This window comes from Alexandromys fortis, unplaced genomic scaffold, assembly GCF_014885135.2.
Source record: "Alexandromys fortis isolate MF-2015 unplaced genomic scaffold, M_Fortis_MF-2015_v1.1 scaffold_75, whole genome shotgun sequence".
NCBI lineage: Eukaryota > Metazoa > Chordata > Mammalia > Rodentia > Cricetidae > Alexandromys > Alexandromys fortis.
The window spans coordinates 6,566,629-6,591,408 of record NW_026067956.1 but is presented as its reverse complement, the minus strand read 5'-3'; the positions used below and the strand labels follow the sequence as shown (position 1 = coordinate 6,591,408).

At 49.1% G+C, this 24,780-nt stretch overlaps 1 protein-coding gene across 7 annotated transcripts in view; it reads right to left on the bottom strand.

The window, feature by feature from the left end:
* The window catches only part of Atp8a2 (ATPase phospholipid transporting 8A2), a 538,932-nt gene that overhangs the window by 36,100 nt on the left and 478,052 nt on the right, over positions 1–24,780 (bottom strand). For all 7 annotated transcript variants that reach the window (XM_050152334.1, XM_050152332.1, XM_050152331.1 and 4 more), the window contains 2 exons: positions 17,945–18,033; positions 10,230–10,334 (listed from right to left, as the gene is read on the bottom strand). In XM_050152334.1, coding sequence (XP_050008291.1) covers positions 10,230–10,334; positions 17,945–18,033 — 194 coding nt within the window. The remainder of the gene's footprint in view (positions 1–10,229; positions 10,335–17,944; positions 18,034–24,780) is intronic.

Below are 24,780 nucleotides of genomic sequence, written 5' to 3'. Positions count from 1 at the left end.
AAAAAAAAAAAAAAAAAAAAAAAAAAAAAAAAAAAATAACGTCTGTAGATGGAGAGAGAGCACTTGAGTAGGTTAATATGGTCCTTGCTTTACTTCCAGAATAAGCCCGCTGGCCCTGAAAAGTCAGGGAGGGCCAAGACCATCTGGAAAGTCTGTTTATAGGGCAAGGATGTGATTGGCACTGGGGAGTGGTTACCAATCATTAGATGTGACCTGAGACGGTGGCACCACACTGTTCATATTGAACGGCAGCATGGTGCACACTGTAAAAGGCGTTCTAATGCAGGCTGCACTATTTGGGGAAAATCCTTTAGTACGGAAGGACAAACAGTACCGATGGCTAAGATCTGCATTGACACACTTCAGCAAACTGAAATCAAGGGCCAAACGGGGCTAAATTCAGCAACCCTGGCAAAATCTTGGTACTTGTTGGATCTGTGATTTGGGAACATGGGGACCCCTCTGTGATAGTCTCTCTGTTTTTGTGTGTTTTAATGTTTGAGTACTTTTCTTTTTCTCTTTAAAAACAGGGTCTTTCTATACCGCCTATGTGTATGACCACTACTTCCTGCGTTCAAGCCATCCTTTCTGCTCTTGGTTCCCGAAATGCAGCGATTACAGGTGCACATCAGCACACCTTGGAATAACAACAACAACAACAACAACAGCTGAATGTCAGCTTACACTGACATGACCACAGTGGAGAAGGACCAAACCTATGAGTGATGTCCATGAGAAGGCACTTTTTCCCCAAGGCTTTGAGACAACTGGGACAGCCGACAGGGGCCGGTAGGGACACTGTTTCAGGCAGCCATCAGGACAGCCCGGAGTGTAAGGGGCAGCTTGCATGGGCCCAGCCTCTTATGTGTAAGAGGAGCTCCTGGAGGCAGTGACCCAAAAGCACATTGGGTGAGCTGATGTCACTAGATATCCCCTTCTTCCCAATCCAAAACTTGGTCTGTGGCCTGGGGGTGTGGCCCAGTGGTAGAGAACCTGCCTAGCCTGTGTGAGGCTCTGGGTTTAGCCTTAGCACCACAGAAAAAAACTAAACCTCTTTCTGGATGCCTCCACCCTCCTGATATGCCCGGGGCTCAGCTAAATTTCTGCATGGACCCAATAGGAAACAGAGTGCCTGCTGTGTTCACATCCTCTGTTGGGGAAAAACCTGTGGCCTTTAAGAATGGCCAGTTAGAAATGGTCAGTAGAGATGGATTGCCTAGCTATCAGGCCAGAAGATGAGATGGGAGTTTACTCTCTCCATGTCTATACATGTTGCAGATTTACTGTGGATTTTTCCAATTCCCCCCTTACAGCGGACTCATGACTGGAAAAGGAAAGTTCAGAGAAGTTAATAACCCAACCAAGGTCCGCAGAGCCAAGAGAGTGGCAGGGCCTGGAGCCCCGTTCCGTCCCGTCTGTCTCACCGCTGGGCTCCTCGCTCTGCTTCATGACACAGTCACGGAAAAAATGCAGCTGGAAGGCAAATAAATCTCAACCAGGTGTTGGAAGCAGACACTTGCCACCTGGCCTGGAGAAGTTTGCTGAAATGATGCCATAATTTCCTACCCTTTTGGCCAATAAAAAAAACTAATAGTCATTTTAGGAGAAAAATGTGGATGGGGTAGGAGGGAAATGAGGAGAAGATGGAGGTACATGATGCCAACAGCTGTAACCCCAAGAAAATGCACCCCCCCCTACCCTGAACTGATGTAAAGTCAACATTGGAGAAACCTGCACTGATGTGGGCTCTCACCGGAAAGGCTTGCCTAAATCCCGCCTCCACGTGGCGGTCGTACCACCACCAAACACCTTCAGCGGTATTATGATGTCACTTAACTCATTCATTTGAGGCGTTGGCATTGGAGCCCAGGGCCCCTTATGAAAGCGAAGAGCCCTTCTCCTGAGCCACACCCAACCCTTAAATACTCATAGAAAGATGCAAGAATTTCTGTTTAAAGGTCACAATTAACAGGTGTTTTGAATTTTGGGATGATCTAGTTGTATTAGGAATTTTCTTGTTTTACACACACACACACACATGCACACTTGCATGCACCCACCCTTTTCTCCAACCCAAAACTTAATCTGTGGCCTGGGGGTGTGGCTCAGTAGTAGAGCACCTGCCTAGTATGTGTGAGGCTCTGGGTTTAGCTTTAGCACCACAAAAACAATAACAACAAAAAACAAACAAACCAAAAAACTAAACCTCTTTCCGGATGCCTCCACCCTCCTGATATGCCTGAGGCTCAGCTAAATTTTTGCACGGACCCAATAGGAAACAGAGTGCCTGCTGTGTTCACATCCTCTGTTGAGGAAAAAAACCTGTGAACCTGTGGTCTTTAAGAAAGGTCAGTTAGGGGCTGAAGAGATGGCTCAGAGGTTAAGAGTATTGCCTGCTCTTCCAAAGGTCCTGAGTTCAACTCCCAGCAACCACATGGTGGCTCACAACCATCTGTAATGAGGTCTGGTGCCCTCTTCTGGTCTGCAAACACACACACAGACAGACTATTGTATACATAATAAATAAATAAATATTTTTAAAAAAAAAGGTCAGTTAGGAATAGTCAGTAGAGATGGATTGTCTAGCTTTTAGGCTAGAGGATGAGATGGGAACTTACTCTCCGCATGTGTTGTGAATCTACATATGCTATGAATATATATTCATTTATATATATATATTCACCAGTTTCAAAGGTAGCCCTGGAAAATTGTGCTGTGGAAGGATGACTTGGTAGACTTGGAAATTCTGGGAAGGCCGCAGGCAGGCGCTGGCCCCTGTACTTCAGCAGGGAGCACTGCGTCACGGGCAGTAATCCATCCATGTTGTCCCTCGTCCCCACCCCCCACCTTCCTACCCCCACACCCCGGCCCCGGCTTGTCAGCGTCCATTCAGTCTGTCATGGAGGCTGAAAGGGAGAATGCTGACTTTGCAGCACCCAGCTGGGATCAGATTCCCTCCTGAGGTCGCCCTATGAGAGGCCCCAGAGCCAGGCATCAATGTTCTCAGAGAACACAAAACCAGAGGGAGACACTTGATCGCTGGCAGAAGATTCCAAGCCAGACAGGCTGCTATCTTTACCCAAGGCCCAGCCGGCCTTAGGTCATGGAAAGCACTTAGATGAGAGAGAATCTGCCTTCTCCTGGGAAGCCTGAGGCAGCAACCAGAACGGCTTGGCCTTGAAAGCAGAGACAGCCAGTTTGGCCACCTGCCCTCCTTGAACCAAATGTGATGAACAGAGAGAAGGATCTAGAATGAACAAGAACCTCCTTGTTGTTTATCCAGACTAAGATGACACCACGCCCAGACCCTTTCCTCCGCTGTTCACCTGTTTCCTTGCTGTATGTGAAACCCAGCATCACAGAACATACCCTATCCCACACCCAGGAAGAGAAAACACTGCGGGGAAGTGGTCTGTTCCCGTAAGTGTTGTTTTGGACATAGGTTTGTAGTATCTATAAAAGTAAGTAGTCATGGTAGATTTTCTTCTACCAGAAAAAAAATCTTGAATTACGTATTAGGAATAAAGAAGAGAAAGTATTAAAACACTGAAGAAAGAGTTCTTTCATTTAAGCCTTTGTTTCTTAAACAAACAACATTATGCTATCCAGGGTGGCCCTTCTACAGAGATCAGCCTGCCTGCAAAAGGGCTCCTGGGAGGATGGCTTAGGGGAGTGTTCTGACCAAGCCAGACAGCAAAAAGTGTTAGCATTTTTACAGTGCATAACCATACGCAAGGAGCAAACTCTGCTATGGACAAAGAAGGTTGAGACAATGTTGCTCTTGGTTACCAAGCTCTTCTCTGTAACCCTGTGCTTGCCACATCTCCAACCCTCTGACCCATCCTTAAGATCAGTATCTTAAGCACAGGACTTATTTGTGCATGAAACCTACAGGCTAACTTGATTTACTGAAGGAATAGCATTGAACTGTTGAAACAGCTATTTTTCCATCACTATGACAAAACTGAAAAAGAAACCATTTAAGGGGGATTAAGCCTGACAGGGAAGGGAAGACGTGGTGGAGCATCTCAGTTCATTCGCACCATGGTGGTGGGAACACGTGAGAAGATCACTGTCCACCTCATAGCCGACTGGGAAGCAGTGAGGCTGAAGCCTGGGCAGGTACACCTCCAGAGATTTTACTTCTATTCAACCACACTCCTCTTTCCAATGTTTCCAGAACCTCCCAAAATATGAGAGACCAGGCATTCAAAAACTTCAGCCTATTGAGGACATTCAGATTCAAATGGTAACAAAAGAAAATGTAACAGCTAATTAAACTATAGGCAAAGACTGGTATAATGGTCTGCTCTGTCCCTTTAAGAGGCAAGCCACCCCCCCCAATCCCTGTCCACTGAGGCAAGCTGATGTCTAGCTTCCAGCCTGAGCCCCTTCTCTCTCTCTCCTCTCCTCTCCTCTCCTCTCCTCTCCTCTCCTCTCCTCTCCTTTCTCCTCCTCTCCTCTCTTCTTCCCTTCTCCCTTTCCCCTTATAACCCACTAAATAAATATCCAACCTCACTCTGCATGGCATGCCTATCCATGTCTTTGTCTCTCACCTGCTGCATGGCTCCCTTCCTGGGACCAGCCACTTTGGGAGAGACCTGCACCATGGTCTTTTGGCGTGCCCATCTGTCTGTCTCTCCTCGTGGGACTGGCTGCCCCATCGAGATCTCTCACCTACCACACTGCTCCCTGCCTGGGACTCGTGGCCCACTGCAGACACTTGGGAACTGTGCCATCCCTGCCTGGGACTGACTGCTGCCACTTCAGGGACCTGCGATGTGGTCTCATGGCCCACTGCCCACTACCGCCACTTCTGGGACCTGTGGTGTGGTATTGGACCACTGCCTGCTGCAGCCATTTAGGGATCTGTGTTGCAGGAGGTCCTTCTGCCCCTCCAACCAATAGCTGCTGAGATACCAGCCCATTGGGGCATGGTTTCTCTCCCTTTAAAAAAAAAAAACGGCTACTTCCTCTCTTCACTTCCTGCTCCGCTGGTGACTAGACTCCCTTCTTGGTTGCGCAGAGGGCTGTTGTCTGGGACAGCGATCTGTAAGTTTTTTCCCTTTTAAATAAACAACACCCTATTAATCATAACTCCAAACTGAAGTGGCCTTGTTCGTGACTTATGCCTTCAGATCCGCAGCATTTTACTTTTACCATTACAAAGAGACAGGCCATGCCTTCTCCCTCCCACCTTCTGCAGAGGCAAGCTGATCTTCAGCTTCCAGTCTGAGTCCCATCCTTTTCTGTCTCTCTCCCAGAGAGGTAGCTGCTGCTGTGGCTCCTCTCCTCCCCTCCCCACCCCGTTTCTTTCTCAATCTCTCTCTCTCTCTCTGCCATGTCTCCCCTTCTCCCTTACCCCTCCACCCTCTGCCCACTGCAGTCTTGGGGATCTGCAGCATTTTACTTAATTCATTACAACTGGGATTTGTGCTAATTAATCACAATGGCCGGGCAAATTAGCTTACTGGGGCTGGAGAGAGGGCTCACCAGGTCAAGCTCAGCTTGCTGCTATGTCGATGACCTGAGTTTGATTCCCAGAACCTGCATGGTGGGAGAAAAGAACCGACTCCTACAAGTTGTTCTCTGACCTCCACACACATGCAAGGCTTGCCTGTGTCACCCCCACCCCGTAAATAAACGCTTATTGAGTTAAATTAAGAAGTCTGTTGCGTGAATGAGATACAGAAGGACCCTCGATACAGCTCAAGACTGTAGCTACAAGTTTGGTGCAACAGGGTTTTTAAAGGTAGTGCCAAAAGATTTTCCTTTTATTTCCCATGAGTAGTATCCCAATGAACAGTGCTGGACTCTGTCAGTGACTTGGACCTAGATGTTGTGGCTCAGCAGAACGTCCCTAAGAGGTCCCTGGAGAATGGTGTGAGGGTTGGAGGCTGGGGACTGGGTGCAGAGGCTGGGGACAAAGGCAGGTACTGCTACTATTGGTTTAACCCACAGCACGGAACTAGTGCCACTCTTTTTTAACTTAAGTGTGTGTGTGTGTATGTATATATATTCATTTTTAATATATATATTTGTGTGTATGTGTTTTGGTATACCACAGAACATGTGTGGAAATCAGAGAGGACAACTTTTTTGATTTCTCTGTGTAGACCAGGTTGGCCTTGAACTCACAGAGATCTACCTGCCCTCCCCTCATGTTCCAAGTGCTGAAGGTTAAAGGTGTGTGTCACCACTGCTCAGCCAAAGGACAACTTTTGAGAGCTGGTTCTTTCCCTCTACATGTGAGTCCCAAGGATGGAACTCAGGTCAGCAGGCTTGGCAGGAAGTGGCTTTACCTTCTGAGTTAAATCACCACCCCTTGATATATTCTTTTAAAAAATTATTTTTGCTATTTAAAAATAATGAGTATACATGCATGCCTGTGTGCTAGCATGTCGGTGAACTCAGGTATCTGCTGATCCTAGAAGAGGGAGTCAGGTCCCCTTCATTGGAGCTACAGTTGGCTGTCAGCAGCCTGTTGGGGGTGCAGAGCCAACTCTCCAACTCCTCTAGTCTCAACTGTTAAGAGCAATGTTTTTTTCTCTGGAAACGAAGTAACTGAATCTCAGCTTTTTCTCTCTGTGGCCACCTCTAAGATGAGCCAGCAAACCAGACTTCATCTTCATCGCTGTCACCTCACTGAGCTGGACTTTTGCATATCCAGCTGGTCAGTCAACTAATATGTATGGAACTTCCTCTATAAGCCTATATCACACACACACACACACACACACACACACACACACACACACACACAATCAGGGGAGTGAACTGGTGAACTGATGGTCAGATGGGATGGAAGGATAGTCTGATCAGTACTTTAGCCAGAGTCTAGAATATCTTCCAAGGGAAAGCTGGGTTCACCCCTCTGCCCATCCCCCACTGGTCCCTCCCAGCATGGAGGTGCCCAGGCATCCAAGCAGGTGTGGAGAAGCAAACAAAAGTGATCAAAGAACAGGTATGAGGCAGCTCTCAGGAGGTCAAGTGGATGAAATCGCCTCCTGAAGAGAACAGCACGCCTCTACTTTCTAGTAGGCAGACGGCCTGCAGCAAGCCTGGTGGCCTGAGAAGGGAGAAAAACAAAGGGTAGATACTGGGGAGGCCAGTGGGTCCCACACCGCCCTGGTGAGCAATCCCAGAATGAAGTGTTAGACAATAGGAAAAGGACAGACTGACCTTGTGATGACGTGCACACTCTGAACACGTGTTCATCTAGATGTGTACATGTAATCCCAGCAAGTCCAGTCATGAAACTCACCCTAGCTTAGGAGCATGGATCTCCTGAGACTTGCTTTGTAGACCATGCTGGCCTTGAACTCAGAGATCTGCCTGCCTCTGCCTCCTGAGTACTGGAATTGAAGGTGTGTGCCACCACAGCTGGCAGATGTTTAAAACATATTCACAAGGCCTGGGGAGAGGGTAGGGTGCTCGCCCTGTGTGCCCAAAGCCCTGGCTGTTCCCCATTGCCACAGAAAGCTGGCTGTGGTGTAGGAGGACGGTACATGCCCACCATCCTGCCACTAGACAGACAGGAAGATATATGTTCAAGGCGAGACTGAAAGACAGGAAGAGAAGAGAAAGGCCCACTCACTGGCCTCTCATTAGCAATGAAGCAGGAATCCCAACAGCTACCTACTACTGGCGGCTTCTCCCTTCCCCACCGCAAACCTGAGCTTCCTCGGAATCTGGCCAGAGTCAACAGACACAGAAAGGTCATGGACTACACACCTTGCGCAACCCTAGTGGCTCCTGGTCTTACTTTATCAGGTTATAAATCAGCCCAAGGCACCCGACTACCTTATCATTTCTCTTATCAAGAGAGTAAAGAGGGAGGGTTCCTAAAAACGTTTTGAAATGCAACTTTATAGCCACCAAAATGGCATAATCCTAAAACACTCAGTCGCATCTCTCCTTCCAGGAGCCCATACCGAAACTTGGGTATGCTTCCGTCTCCTCCCACTCCCCCTTGAGAAGCAGGGGCCCACACATGGGGTTGACTTTCTGAGTGTCTTCTCCTAATTCTCATGCTCGAGACTCTATTAAAATACCTTTAATACAAATCTCCAATTCTGCTTCATAGTGGCTAAGCCTGAGACTTTTTCTCTGAGTTAGAGCCACAAATCCAGGCTTAGCCTGAGTTCCCTTGGATTAGGGAGACTCCTCGGGCTGCTGAGGGTGACGGCGTGAGGCTGTGGCTGTGGCTCTGTCCCCTTTTTGCTGACAAATCCAAGGGTTTTGTGTAGCTCAGGGGTGGAACATATGCAAGGCCCTGATTCAATTCCTAGTACAGCACAGAAAACAAAGCAAAAGGAGCCCATCTTTTTACGAAGGAGGACGGGGCTCTCTCTTCTTTCAGGCCAACAGTCCACAGCTCCCTCCCGCACGCGCCTCTCTGGCCGGACCCACACCTGAGACTCTGCACTCTCACAGTGGCTCAAGCTGTCTGTATTACTTCACAACCTCCCTCTTCCCCTCCAAGTATTAGCTGTCTATGACCGATGAAGAGACGGTGTTACTTTGCTCCTGGGTTGCCCGGGTGCACACAGTTCTTTCACGGAACCTCCCGTGGTGAGGCTTCTAATGCATCATCTTACCCAGAAATCTCTCCAGTGGTGGGCTTGCAAGTGCTGCCATGCTTGGCTTTCTACACACTTGGGCTTGGTGTTACACACCGGTCCCTCTGCTTGCCTGTGACACTTTATGGACCGAGCTACACTCCCAGCCCCAAAAGCCCCTTTGTTACAAACCAAGCATCTTTGATTCCACTGCTGTAAAAAGATTCTAACAAATACAACATAACACAAAATAGAAACTTCTCGAAGTACTTCTATCTAGGTCCGTGTTTCACTAGAAGCTAGCTACAGATTTCCTTCCAGTCACTTAGGAGAAGAACACTCAGAAGTTTCTAGACATTCCGCATTAAACACGGCCATCTTTCCACACTGCGGCTGATCCTTGGCCCAGAACCATACAGATTCCTGATTAGAGAACTTCCCAGGTACTTGTTGGGTGTAGGGCCGAGCAGCTTGGTGACCAAGCAGGTGAAGCAGCAGCTTCTAGGCTGTAGTCGTTTGAATACATTTGGCCCCCATGAGCTCACAGGGAGAGGCACCAATGGGAGATGTGGCTTTGTTGGAGTAGGCATGTCCTTGTGGGAGGAAGTGTGTCACTGTGGGGGCGAACTTTGAGGTCTCCTGTGTTCAAGATACCACCCAGTGTCACAGTTCACTTCCTGCTGCCTCTGGATCAAGATGCAGGACTCTCAGCCCCTTCTCCAACACCATGTCTGCCTGCATGATGCCATGTCCCACCATGATGATAACGGGCTAACTCTCTAAACTGTAAGCCACCCAATTAAATGTAAGCCACCCAATTAAATGCTTTCCTTTATAAGAGTTGCTGTGGTCATGGTGACTCTTCACAGTAATGGAAACCCTAAGACATATGCCAAGAGTGTTCTCAACCTTTCTCCAATCTACTAAGTTGTGATAATTCATGAAAAATATCCCCCTTCAGGGGACTGGAGAGATGGGTCAGAGGCTAAGAGCACTGGCTGCTCTTACAGACTGGGGTTTAATTCCCAGTACCCAGATAGTGACTCACAAAACTATCTATGCAACTCCAGACCCAGTAGATCTTATACCTTCTTCTGGCCTCTGTGTGCGGTACCCACACCCTCTGGTACCCTCTGTGGGTACCGCACACACACAGTACACAGACATATGTTACATGCCGGTAAAACACCCATATACATAAAATATAAATAAAGAGGAAACCCCCTCAGGTCTGTTGATGTAGACTGTAACGAAACTTTTATGGACAACTAAGGCTCTCCATTATTAACCACGTGCTCCTCCACTTACTCAGCCTTGGGTAACATGGTTGGGCCTGAAACCAAAAGGCCTGGCTCTTGAATCCACTCTAAATCCCACCTCCTCCCCTTTAAGAAAATATTGCTCTGCTGTCGATTATGCACAAGACCGTTTGGTCAACATCCCAAACCCAACAAAACCACGACTATTACCTGGGGACAAGCCCAGTGACCCAGAAACTCCCATTCTCATGGCTTCTGAGTAGACGCAATCTGAAGCTCATCACGACCGCATTCTTAGCAAGTAATCAGGATGCCTGAAACTGAGCCCACCGTGCTCCCCTTGAAAACCAGCCAGCGAGAAGAAACACGAGACGGCGGGGGACAGGAGAACACTCTGTGGGCTGCCCACCTCTTTCCATTGCTGTCTCGCAGCATTGCTTTCCCCATCACTCGGGACTTGGTCTCCAGCTCCTGCACCTCCTCCAGCAGCGTCTTTTTGCAGGTGTGCTTGGCCCTGGAGCAGAAGAAACAGACAGGAGAAGATGGCATGTGACCATGACATAGCTGTGAAGACTGCTCATCCTCCTCCCTGGCACAGCGAGCTGCCCCCTGGATACCTTCCTTGGCACAGTGAGGTGCTCCCTGGACATCTTCCCTAGCACACCAGGGTGCCCTCTGGACACCCTCCCTGGCACAGCGAGCTGCCCCCTGGACATTCTCCCTGGCACACCAAGGTGCCCCCCTGGATACCCTCCTTGGCACAGTGAGGTGCTCCCTGGACATCTTCCCTAGCACACCAGGGTGCCCTCTGGACACCCTCCCTGGCACAGCAAGGTGCCCTCTGGACACCCCTGGCACAGCGAGGTACCTACCCTCTGGATAAGCTGGCATGTCACAGGGGTTCACCTCCCCAGCCCCAATCATCCTGAATACTTCGGATGAGACCTGGACTGTGAAACACAGGTGTCCTACTCCATAAAAGCTGGGGACCCGGCAATTCTAACCAAGGACAAGAGAAGCCCCGGAGATCAAAGAGTTGGTCCCTAGAGCTTCCGCTGTAGGCTACGAAGCCCATGAGATATGTTAAGCCTTTCTCTTTGCACAGGTTCTGGTCCTTGTTTCCTGCTCAGCTGGGTCACAGAGACCGGAGCTAGCAGTACTTGCCTCCCTGTTTACCGTCACAAGAACCCCTGCTTGAGCAGAGATGAGGTCTAGGATACCAGAATTCATGCTCTCAATGCGAAACCTTGGTCTGAGGTTTGGAATCAATAGCTATCCAGTGCAGCTTTCCCATCCTCCTCTGGCCACGGCTTACTCAGGAAACCCAGGGCTGATTTCCTGCCACAGTGAGAAACCTGGCCTGAAGCTTGGTCCCTCCTGGGTAGCAGAAGAATTACCCACTCCCTTTTCCTGGCTAAATGAAATCCCTCGCAATGGTCAAATAATCTGTTGGTCTCAGGTTCCTCTAAATTACAGCTAAACTGTAACCTGTTGAACACATATATTCAGCTCCTGCGCTGCACCCCACAGCCATGCACACTCGGTGGAACTAAAAATGACATCGTCATCACCAAGGCGGTGTCTCCAAAAGAGACACTAACTTTCTGGTTTCAAGACATTTTATCTCTTTTTGTTTTGGCTATGTTGGGAATTGAGCTCTGGCATGGTACATGCTAGGCAAATGCTTTGCCACTGAATGACCCTTCCACCACCCCAGCTTACTAACTCTCTCTCTGTCTCTCTCTCTCTCTCCATTCTGTTTCCTCATTGAACAAATCTTATGTCTATGTGCTAATTTTTTAAAATTTGAAACTAAGCAAAACTACACAAAACTAAAATTGATCCTCTGGTTTGAAACATTATATATATATATGAAGAAAAGGGATTTAACAAGAAATAGGCTGGGAATGTAGCTTAGTTAGTAGAGCATTTATTCCTCTGCACAAGGCCTGAGGCTCAATTCCTAGCACCATTGCTACCACCACCACCACCACCACCACCATCATCATCACTACCACCACCACCATCACCCCTACCACCATCACCACCATCATCACCACCACCACCATCACCACCACCACCACCACCACCATCACCACCACCACCACCACCACCACCACCACCACCACCACCACCACCACCACCACCACCACCACCACCACCACCACCACCACCACCACCACCACCACCACCACCACCACCACCACCACCACCACCACCACCACCACCACCACCACCACCACCACCACCACCACCACCACCACCACCACCACCACCACCACCACCACCACCACCACCACCACCACCACCACCACCACCACCACCACCACCACCACCACCACCACCACCACCACCACCACCACCACCACCACCACCACCACCACCACCACCACCACCACCACCACCACCACCACCACCACCACCACCACCACCACCACCACCACCACCACCACCACCACCACCACCACCACCACCACCACCACCACCACCACCACCACCACCACCACCACCACCACCACCACCACCACCACCACCACCACCACCATCACCACCACCACCACCACCACCATCACCACCACTACCACCACCACCACCATCACCACCACCACCACCACCACCACCTCCACCACCACCATCACCACCACCACCACCACCACCACCATCTCTACCACCACCATCACCCCTACCACCATCACCACCACCACCACCACCACCATCATCGCCATCACCGCCGCCACCACCATCACCACCAGCAACAACAACAACAAAAAGGAAAAGGAAAAAAGTAGGTTAGATAAAGGCAACAAAGTGCTGCGTACAGAAAGTCACGACAATCTTAAGGCAGCAGTGCCGGTGGTCTCCTTAGGAACGGCTCTGCTACATCCTCATGCTGATGAACTGTGTTTAAGGAGTTTTTTTTTTTCTTTTGCCAAGCTGTAGAAGGCTAGGACCCAGAAATAACTGAGCGTGACTGCGCAGCAGTGGAAATGGTGACCGGGAGACGGGGTTTGCTCCTCCCAGCAGTCCTCCGCACGTAAGGACAGGTCTGCTCAGATACTGCGGCTCACCCAGCACTTCATGTTAATCTCTAATGGAGTACTAGCAGGAAGACATGGGCGATGCGCCTGCCATCCTTCCTCACAGAGTAAACAAGTGAAAACCGCACAGGCCTTAACACATGATACCTTAATTACTTCAGACGGAGTTCTGAGGCTCAGTATCGATAAAATACCAAGTTCAAAGTAGGAGCCATGGAATTTTTAAGTTAAACAATAAATGAGAATATGGCCAATATTTTGCAGGAGAAAGGACATTTACACGTATGCTGTCCAGTATTGCTAAATGTTCCTGTGTTGATAATAAACCAAGTGCCATGCTCCGCCTTCCAAAGTCACTTTCCACTAGGGTGGGCATGCTTCCCCACACTGCCCTCCCTTCTGCACAGGACAGAGCACCTCTGGGCTAGCCCCATTGCTGTCTTCTGGGTCAGGAGAGACAGAGCTGTTGGGGGTTGAGACAGGAAGAACAGACACGGAATGGGTGTAGGATAATGGAACCTGAAGCCTAGGCCGAGAAACAAAGGACGTGACACCCAGCATCGCAGACACTGGCCTGGGGAGGGCAATGGCTTGCTCGCTTCCATAAAGCCAGAAACTGTTTTCTCTGAGGACGCAGCGCCAGGCTGGCTTCTGTGAACTAGGTTTGGGACTCAGCCCCTCTTGAGAGCCCTGGGTTGTAAGCCTAGGGAGGCATGTAGCACTGGAGTAGAAGGATGTCAGAAATTTAAAAGCACTTCCTCAAGGACTATGACCTACTAAGGGCTGAAGTCAGTAGAATACCGATCTTAAGTCTCCCTGTAACATATGCGTGTAGTGATTTCACACTGACCTGCTATCAAGGCAAAGCTAGATGCATTTGCCGTTGGTGTGTGGTCACGTTTCACTGAGAGCTCGGAAGTCAGATTATTATCTGGTGTCTTTCCCCCAGTGCCCCAGCTTCCTTAATTTCATCCCATTCAAGACATTCCAATTCAAGACAAGAGGGAGAGACTCGAGCTATCTGGGGGCCGACAGATGAGCCACTCTGAGCTTTCTGGGGCAGGAAAGAGCATCTCTAGGTTTTAAGAGACTTTTATCTTTTTTATTAGCTTTAGTTGTATAAAGGAGCGGGTTTCACTGTCAGATTTTTCAAACACCCGTGTGTGTGTGTGTGTGTGTGTGTGTGTGTGTATGTGTGTGTAAAATCATTTTCAGCCCTCCACTACTTCTCTAGCCCACCTCCCCTGGTCCTAGCCCTCTTCTGCTTTTATGGTCCCTTGTGGTGGCAATTTGAACGTCTCATAGTTTAGGTTCTAGAACTTAAGATCTGAGCTCGCTCTTTTGCACTCAAGAACAGCCAGCCAATCGGAAACATCACATTCCGTGGCTGAAAGAGGAAACACAGTGAGCTTCAACAGAAATTGGTTTGGTTAGAATGTTAAAATACAATCAAGGCCCATTTGTACACAGAAATGGCCTTTATTGCCATTTAACTATTTATCGGAAACGATCCAGAAATGAAGTCATTCTGGGATTGGGGAATGTATTGTATGATGCCTAGTGAAAGAGACAGGAGACTCGTTTCATATAAGGAAGGGTGTTCCACCACGGTCGGTGGCCTTGAGCTCTGCACCGCTTCTAGAGCGTGACAGTAACCAGTTTCTTCTGGATGCAGAGCCACACCTACCTGGCAGTTTGCTTATGCTGTCACAGGTAAGCGTTTTTTGGGAGAGCGCAGGCTAACCGATATTAAAACAGTTCTGCACGGTTTACACTCCACACATCTGACAAGACTCTTCACTAGCCAGGGGTCACAGAGTCAATTATGTTAATAAACAATTAGGGCCATTTGGGCCCTCATCAAACTTTGGAGAAATAATAGGGCAGGCTTTTTATGGTGTTCCAAATTTGACTTCAGATAGGCTAGCAACGGGTCTTCATCCAGAAAGTTGACAAACTGTGGGAAGAGCAAATGACCTCATCCTGATTCTCTCCTTTTACTCTTAACAGCCAGGTCCTGGAATGGAGATAAGGGGCTGGCTAAAGGAAGGAAGAGGTGCCTAGAAGTGAGTCACTCAGCCTCTTAGGTGCTCGTGATGTCCCCTCGAAAAGCCAGGCCTGCTCTGTAAGAAAGTTTCCAAAGACAGGGCAACAGCCTTTGGCAGCGCCTGCAGGATCAGCACTCATGAACTGAGGCAGGGGAATCTTAACATCAGGGCCAGCCTGGGCTATGCAGAAAGAACTTATCTTAAAACAAAATGAAACAAAACCCCAAAAAAACGAAAAAAACAAGGGCTGGGAGTATCGCTCAGTGGGAGAATTTTTTGTTAGTGTGAGGGCTGTGTTAGAGAAAGTGAGCGAGACATCAGAGATCAAAGGATGGGCGGATGTAGACAGTGATGCTACAACCCTTTAATATAGTTCCTCAGTGTGGTGGTGACCCCCAAACATCAAATTATTTTATTGCTACTTCATAACTAACTTTGCTCCTGATATGAATCTTAATGTAAATATCGGATATGCGATCCCCAAAGGGGTTGCGACCCACAGGTTGAGAATCACTGTGTAGAGCATGGTGGGCCATGGGAGTGTGGAGAACGTTTTCTAAAGCTTTCAGAATGGCAGTTCAGACACAAGGGCCACAGGGGAGCTCTGTGGCTTTTCCAGGGGCAATCAGTCTGCCACATACTTTCTGTCCTTGGGGGGAGCCACCAGGTTCACTGGCCTTGGCAAATTCCAGCTCCCAGTATACTATGGGCCCACATACATTCACGAAACTCTTGTTCTTCAGGATGGGGACAGCAGAAGTTTAGGCATCAAGCAGATATTGCAAATGGGCATATAGGCTGGGTGGTGGTGGCACACACCTTTAATCCCAGCACTTGGGAGGCAGAGGCAGGTGGATCTCTGTGAGTTCGAGGCCAGCCTGGTCTACAGAGTGAGTTCCAGGACAGTCAGGACTGAGGACTGTTTCACAGAGAAACCCTGACTAGAAAGAAAAAAAAAACAAAAACAAAAAAAAACAAAGACGCAAATGGGCATATAGTTTGGGCTAATTTAACACACTGTTTTAGCTCCTCTCAATAACGCAAGAGCAAAATGCATTCGGAAAGTGGTTATGTAAGTCAGTAGGGCCTCTTCTGGCTCTGTCAAATGATAGGATGCCATTCCTAGGAGAAGCTGTGCTTACCAACCCTGCCAGGCAGCAGGCAGCCCCTGCCTGGGCCCTAACAATACAACCGGCAAGGATAGCCCTCCCTGCTGGCTCCTCAGACCTTTCTGTGGGGCTCTGGTCCCAGTTGGAACCCAGCTGGCAAGCTCCTTGGAGGGAAAGTGATTTTTACTCTTCCCATATGCCAGAGCTGGAAGTAGTATCATCTGATTTATCATTGTTAAAATGTAAATGGTGTTAATTTTATAGCCTAGGTCCTACAAATGGGACCAAGAGGAGTCTTGCTGGAGGCAAGAGATCATCTGTCTGCTTCATGGTGACAGAGGACTTGTACTTGCAAAAATGTATTGGAAGGGGTTCTGAAGACACAGGGGAATGCAGAGCCTTTGCAATCCTCTTGCAAAACTCTATTGTTAAAATGAAACAAAGATACTTTTGCTGAAGACCCACTTGGCGGAAGGAATGAGCCTCAATAAAACTCTGTTTTCATGGCATTAATTTAAGATAGCTGAATTAAGATAGTTGGGGACAAATTTTGTAAGCCCGTAATTACTTCCCGTCAGACGCAGCCAAGTCAAGAAGGAGCTCGGCCCTGAAGCTAACTTATTTGCAGAGCTGTACAAACTCAGCTAGGGAATAAACATGTTGTGCCCAAACTGGGCCTACTGGCTCAAGGAACACGTGATGGAATGACTATTTCCTCACAGGCGTCTAGTAGGTTAAGGAAATATCTTTCCTGGCTCTAGCCATCCTGCAGGTTCCAACTGTGCCCTTTACAGAACACAGTCGTGGCAGACCAAACAGAAGCAGTTGGTTAGTTAGTAAATGAATTTAAGAAGTTCAAATGATATGAGTTTTGGTAGTAGTCGAAAAACTTAGCGGAAGAAAAACAAGCAAATATTCATTCTAGGAAAATTATTGTTCCCTTCTCTGCGCCAGCACAATCATCTGTCAAGATAGTGGCCAAATGAAGACTTTTTCACAAGAGATCCCCGTCAGGCAAGAATAATTCCTGCCAAGTGTGGGAGGAATGAAGAGATAAAAAAAAAAATGAGACCTGGTGTCTTTTCCTGGAAGGCTTGGGTTAAAAATCTCACTTTGCTACCTCAGGGCCCTGAAATAATTGTGGTTTGCCCAAGCTAGAAGTCTCAATTTTCAGGGAAATTGGCCATATTTCTAAGAGGAACTAGGCCCATCTGAGCCTAAACCAGTACTATGGGCCTTAGAACCATCTCTCACCTTCGCCTGAATGAAGTTAGAGGCTAGATTCTCTTGGGACACCAGCGTTTCTTTATATTTTAGGAAAGGTATGAACGGAAAACAGAGGAGCGGGAAGCAAGTTTGAGTTATTTCCCATGTAATCTGCATCATAATTTCATATTTGTGATGCGATTTTCTTACAGAGGTGTAAAATCGTCTCTTGAGAAGAATCAATTGGCAGGGCTCCTGCTGTGAGCTGGTTAGAAGGATGAGGTCTCCTTCCCTTCTGTCAGGGGAGTGACTGACGTGCCTATGATTTTCTACTGAGAGCCAGGCACTATCTGGGCTTGCTTGGCATCAGCTTTAAGGTGTGGAAAGAGTCTTCGGTCGTGTTTCCTAAACGTGATGAGATGCGTCTGTGTTTGGAAACAGACTTACAGTCACACACAAGGCAATGGCCCTACTGGCTGTCACGTGACCTCTGCTCTCTGTTCCTTTGCCTCTGCATTCTCCTATCAAAATGAAGCACAAGCTTAAACTTAAACAACCTCCCCCAAATAAATAAATAAATAAATAAATAAATAAATAAATAACCCCTTTTGTTTGGCAAGCGCTAGGAGTCCCGTTTCTTCTTAATTCCCATAGCCCCCAGTGCGAGGCAGCTGCAAGGAGAGAGGTGCAAGGCCTGATGGCATGACGTCACTGTGTACTTACGCTCGCCACACCACATCTTCAATCAGACACGCAGTTGGAACCAGGAACAATCCCAACCAGAAGGATGCAGAGCTCAGGACCATGGTCGCCTGCAAGAAACACAAGTCACAGGCTATTACAGGTTCTCCATCAAACGGCGGGAGGCGATTTAATCAGTGTGGCGCATCGCACAACATGGAAGCCATGGGGAGGCTGGGGACAGCTGGCCTGGCTCCTTGTCTGGTCTCCGCTGGCTCTCACCTCCATCCTTTCAGCTTGGCTTGTGGTGTTGTCCCTGCTTCGGAACCTCAAGCTCCCTCCTGAACAGAATGCTCTTCTAATTCCCCACAGAGAGAAAAGTCAGCACCATCCTTCTGTGGAATCAACTGCTTCCTGAGGCTCCCTTTGTTCACCGTGCAGCGGCCCACTTCCCTTTACTGCTTTTCATGGGCCCAGCATCCCATGACTGACTAGTGCAAAGGCCATTGGTTCCCTCCATTCGGAAGTGGAAGATGTCCTTGTTACCTGGCTTCAGGGAGTCGGAAACATGGGGTCTGGCATGGGCAAGCATGACGGTTATAGGAGAACTCCTTTGTTAAGTGTTATTGTACATTTATTTTTCCTATTTTTATGGCTTATAACTCATCTTTCAACTCCTGAGCCTACAGCCTTACTGTCCCCAGGTGGGCTTAAGAAGACAAGGTAAGGAAGGCAGAGTGAGCCAGTGACAGAGACAACGGAGTCAGTTCAAGGGCCAGCCTGGTTATGCGAGGTGCTGTGTCAATATCCCCTCCCTCAATTAACAACAGCACCAGCAGCACACAACAAACCAACCCCAAACACCACAAACCAAAGGGCATCTAGAGAGGGACAGAGGGCACGGAACACAGCTTTTGGTGGACTTTCTTGCTTCCAGCCATGTAAGCTCAGGACAGTTTGGGCTGGCAGCACAGAGGCTGAAAGGCAGAGAGTGGCAGCTAACTGTAGTAAGGGAGATGCTGGGGACCAAAGCAGAGGGCGGGAACAGCTTGCTCTGAACAGAACCGGGGACTGGGGGTCCTGACTCCTCATAGTTCGGTTTTGAGTAAACAAAGGTCCAGAGCACGGAACCGGTTGATGACTGGCAAGGCAGTTTCACAGGGCAGCTGTCAGGCTAAGGGAGCGGAGCTAAAGTATGGCTGGGTCCTGCTGCTCCCTGGGTTTCTTTCCATTTCACTGACTGACATGTTTTGCTAGAACTTAGTGCACAGTGGGGTTAGGGTCACAGAGGTGAGGGCTGCAGAGGTGAGGGTCTCAGAGGTGAAGGCCACAGGGGTGAGGGTCACAGAGGTGAGGGCCACAGGGGTGAGGGTCACAGAGGTAAGGGCTGCAGAGATGAGGGCCGCAGACGTGAGGGCTGTAGAGGTGAGGGTTGCAGAAGTGAGGGTCGCAGAGGTGAGGGTTGCAGAGGTGAAGATCACAGAAGTGAGGGTAACAGAAGTGAGGTTCACAGAGGGTGAGGGTCGCAGAGGTGAGGGTCACAGGCGTGAGGTTCATAGAGGTTAGGTTCACAGGGGTGAGGGCAGCAGGAGTGAGGACACAGGGGTGAGGGTCACAAGGGTGATGGTCACAGAGGTGAGGGCTGCAAGGGTGAGGGTCACAGAGGTGAGGGCCGCAGGGGTGAGGGTCACAGAGGTGAGGGATACACAGGGGTGAGGGCCGCAGGGGTGAGGTTCGCAGGGGTGAGGGCCATAGGGGGAAAAGAGCAGAGGGACTGAGACTGTCATCTCACTTCCTCACAGGGACTGCAGGGGTGGAGAATCAGGGGGATCCCAGGGCAACTCCTTCCTTTCCCACGGATGCACCCTGGTCCCAGCCTGGCATCTGAGCATCAACTCAGGCTACCTTGTTGCTTTTTCTACCTGCAGCGCCTCTGTGAGAGCATCCCCTAGTCAGAGCACCTACACAGCCCGTCTGGACAAGCCCACATCTGATCACAGCTTCTTGCCTCTGAGCTCCATCATACATATGGCCCTGCTTGTGGCTCTTGGCATTCATGACAATTCTGCTGACCCATAGTGAAGTTAGAGGCAGGGGAAACAAAAGCACAGCCTGGTCCCTGACTTTTCCCAAAGTTGAGAGTATCCATTTTTGTGAAGGAGACATTTGAGAGTATGCAAACATGCAAGTGTGTTTTCCTATCAATCACCCCTCTGGGAATTCATCCCACGAAAGGGAAGTATGAAGAGGCAAGGCAAGAATATTCTTGAAAGTGCTCTCCTAGCACAGAAACGAGAAGGGAGGCAATGGCTTCCTGAACGGATTACAGTCCGCAGTGAAAGAAACATTACAGTTACTGTACAGACATAGAGATGTCATATCACATCGCTAAGTTAACCAGATGCTTTCGAAGACCCTCCAAGGGATGCTGTCACAGGGTCTGTGGACAAGGCAGGGCCACTGATCCTAGCCTCAAGCTAAGCCTGAAGTGGTCTTTCCAGACACACTGAGGAAACCCAGGGAACATCACCCCAAACACTGCATCTGGGAACAATGAGGAATTTTAATCCCACACATAAGGGTCAGCAAGTATTGATGAGACTTTTCTCTGCTTGTCCTGTTTCCACCTGGAGAAGAGATCCAGCAACTAGGATCCCGGTGGCCTTTAGTCTTCTCTCTGGAATGCCATCAGTGAAGAGGATTAAATTTCCCTCCCAGAGGAAGACAACACCGGGGTCCAACAGGACACCAGAGAACTTTGGCCCTTCAGGCCCATTCCCACCCCTGAAGGTTTTTCTCTTCCTTGACAACTCCATGTGCCCCCCCTTCCCCTTCCAGCTCCCCTGTGGAGCTTCTAGATCTCAGAGATAACTGGGAGCTCTCTTTCTTGAGAAAGAGAGGGAAAATACAAGCAGACATTTTCCCAGAGACTATACTATTGGCAGCTGATTTCAGTAGATTTGAAGCGTCACTGGTTGAAGGGGAAAGAGAAAGGATATTTCCCCCGATGACAGACCGACACGCGTCTGCACCTTGCCTAGTAGGCAGTGGACATACGTTAGTCTCCATCAACACGCATCGTCATGATATCACTGTGTCATGTCATACCCCCACATTTAACAAGGTGGAGCGGGGAGGTAGAGTACATCTTTGATCCCAGCACTCAGGAGCAGAGGTTGCTGATCTCTGTGAGTTCGAGGCCAGCCAGGTCTACAGTGAGTTCTGGACAGGAAGGGCTACATAGGAAGACCCTGCCTCAAAAAGAAAACAAAACCAACCAACCAAACAAACAAGAACTTTCCAGAATGCAAAGTCTGTGGACTGGCTCCTACCCTGGTGATCTGGACAGAATCTACCTCGTCATTCATGTAGCTGCTTATGCAATTGGGGAAAACACATGAAGGACACGTCGAACATGTGTCTGAGGGGCAACCATAAGGAGCTGTGTCCTCACATCTCTTTGTCTATCTCTACTTCCTGTTTTTCTATAGAAACAAGTGTTAGTAAGTGACAGCAAGGTCAACTTCCACTCTCCACCCAGGTTAACCTAGGCAGGGGCTGGACCAGCTCCGTGGCTAACGTTGTCTTTAGAGTCCACGGATACACTGTGACTGTGAATGGCCAGGCTGGTGCTCGGTGCGTGGAAGGATGGGATCAGGCTCTCCTGCGGAGGATATGGACAGAAACATCTGCTGGGCTCACTGATTAGAGAATTCAGTCACCCACAACAATGCAGTGCTTCAAACTGTGTCCAAGACTCAAAGAGAGCCATAGGTACGCTACTATTCCATGGTTGGTCTTTAGAGCTAGGGGCTACGACTATGAAGTACACAGAACTGACATTAAAGGAGTGTCTCAGCAACGTTGGAAAGATGTGGTGAGTGTGGAGAAGGCTACAGTTTCCCTGCAAGGAACGGGGACCAAGGCTGTTGGGTGCCACTGTGTAGTAAGACGTCCCTTAAAGCGCAGTACTCAGACCTCTTACAGACATTTCTAAAGGAATAAAAACACTGTGCTATCTTCACACCCCTGTCTCCAGAGAGGAATCCCTCCAGCTGTGGTGCCCTGACCTTGAACCAGCTCCCTTCCTAACTTCAGGGGGACCAGCCCCTCCCCTCTCCCTGAGTGAGTGTCCACAGAGGAAGGAAGCCCCAGAGTCCCAGGCGAACACAGGTCTCACTACAGGGCCTTAGCGTCTGCTTCCGCCAGAAATTCCAGGTACCAGCTTCACATTTTAAATAATTTCTGTAGAATGTAGGAAATAATAAAAACAGAAACACTGAAGGGGACGAGAGCTCCACCCTGCCCAGTAACACAAGGATAGGTTAGAATGTGAGCCTGCGCTAGGCTTTGCTTGTGGCCCCTTGTAACCTTCTCGACCCCCATGCTTGGAAACTGATTTTCAAGTCAAAGGCTAAAGAGCTTCAGTCTGGCTTCGAAGTGCGTCTCTCCAAGGCTGTGCTGTCTATGAACGTGCAGGTGAAGGGTTAGGATGTTCTCTGCCCTTTCGACTGGGAGCTGATTTTGTTGTGTTTGCTTATTTTGTTTTGGTTTTTGAAACTGGGTGTTACTCTCTAGCCCAGGCTGGCCTTGGACCCCAGCCTCAGTCTCCTGCTTCGGTCTTCTGAGTGCTGGAATTGGAGGAGTCAGCTTTAGGGTGAGCTGTTCTCTGCGGGGTGGTGACAAGCATGGTCTGCCCAGGTTGTTGGGCAGCAGCCTACACAGACGGGAGCTGTTTGGCCCTTGGGAGGCCTGACTGACCGGCAAGTGCACTGTGCACACATCGCTGGGAATAGGGCTCTCCTGTGTCTATCCTTTCCAGCCAATTTCTGTCCCACGAAACAATGGCTGCCCTGATTTGTGGCATTGGAGCAGTCTGGCTGATTCTAGAATGTCATCCAAATGACACAACAGAGTACGGGTTTGTTTGATCTGGCTTTCTTCACTCAAAGTAAGGCCGTCGAGACTGAGCCATGTCGCATGGTAAATCTGCGACACACCCCCATTCTCTCTCCAGCAGGCATTGTGTGAGTCTACGGCATCTTGTTTATTCTCTCTCCTGATGATGGACACCTGGGTCGTTTCCACCTCGGGCCTGTTGCTCAGAATAAGGCTGCTGTGCAGGTCTCTGCACAGTCTTGTTTTATGGACACCTTTCCATTCCTTTCAGGTAGACACCTAGGAGTGGGAATGCCCCGTCACCAGGAAGCCCGTGATTTACCTCACAGGAAGTCCAGGAGGCCACTGATGGCCACACAAACACAACAGTGTGAGCCCTTCCGGGTGCTCCTTATGCTAGCGGTGACTGGCTTTTTGTCACCGCAGTGGCTCCCTGGAGCAATGACAACCTTCACAGAGTGGGACTACTCTCACTAAGGGTCACCACGCCTGGGGATAAAGACAAGAAAGCTCCCCTGGAGAGGGAAGCTGGTCTTTTCTAAGCAGGTGTGGTGGCTCATGCCTACTGTCAATCCCAGTACTCAGGAGGCTGAGGCGGGAGGCTTGCTTTGAGTTCGAGGTCAGCCGGGGCTACATATGGAGTTCCAGGCTGGGTTGGAACACCTAAGAATGTGTCTCAGAAAATCAGAAAGAAGCAAGTAAGCAACACATAAACAAACACATGCTGCTGGAAGAAAAAAAACTGAAGCAAACAAGGCCCTCTTCCTCTCCAACACACAACACAAGGTGCTCTTGTTTGGAACAACAGTTAAACTCCAGGACAGTCACCAGGCTAGTGAGAGAACACTGCCCAAACAGGGTATGGACAGCAATTTTCTTATTAGATTGAATCTAAAATTCTGCAAATTCATAACTATTTTTTCTTTTCAAATGCTCATATGGTTTCTCCATTTTTCTCTTGGAGATCTTGTTGTAGAGAAAGGATGGCTGATTTCACTACATTCCTGGGTTATTTGTATTTGTTTGGTTTCCAGTAACTACTTCCACAGTCCTTTATATCCTGGGGACCCCCGGGATACCCAAACCCATAGGTGCTCAAGCTGGTCACACATAACAGTGTAGTTCTGTGTAGAACCCACGCATGTCCTTATAGACTTCCAGCCCTCTCTAGGTGACTGTGACACCAAACACCAAGCAGGCACGATGGGAACAGATGTCATGCTGTATTATTTCAGGAATATTGAGGAGAGAACAAACCTGTGCAGATTCAGCCCAGATTTCCCCCAACCATGGTTGGCTGGATCCCCTGGTACGGAATCAGTATACACAGATACTGAGGGCTGAACTGATCTGGATGTCAAGAGACGCAACAATTCTCACGCTGCAGGGCATAGGGTGTGGAATGGAGAATTAAGGCAAGGAAACAGCTGCTGCCGACATGTGTGGCTCTCATTCCTGGGCGAAACCAGGCAAGGTTAACACTGTGTTGGGTAGTTTAAAACATGGGGTCCCTGCTTCCACCGTCAGGAGTGACGCATCGAAGCAAGGCTTGCGGCAGATGCTTCTGCCGTGTCCATCCCGCCTGTCGGCCAACCTCAGCAAACTGTGACTCCTCTGGCCGGGGCACATCTGTGGCTTCCAGAACCTTGCTGGGGACCCGTGCATGGGCAGGATATTGTGTTTATTTACAGTCAAGCTCAACAAACCTCATTTCCAGGTTGCTAACAGAAAGCTGGACTTCTATTGCCAGTGTGCACAGAGAGTAAGTGCCAGAGAGTTCCTGGCTGCCCCTCTTAGGAGGCGCACAAGCTACCAGAGGAAACCAATTCGCGACTGCTCTGATGGGATTTACCTGTTCATGGCTCTATCTCTTCTGCCCATTACAGTGGAAGTGAATGCTTCCACATCTGAATTTGGGGAGTGTCACGAATATTCACTAGACAGGGATAAACTGCCACCAACCTCAGCGCTACCATTTA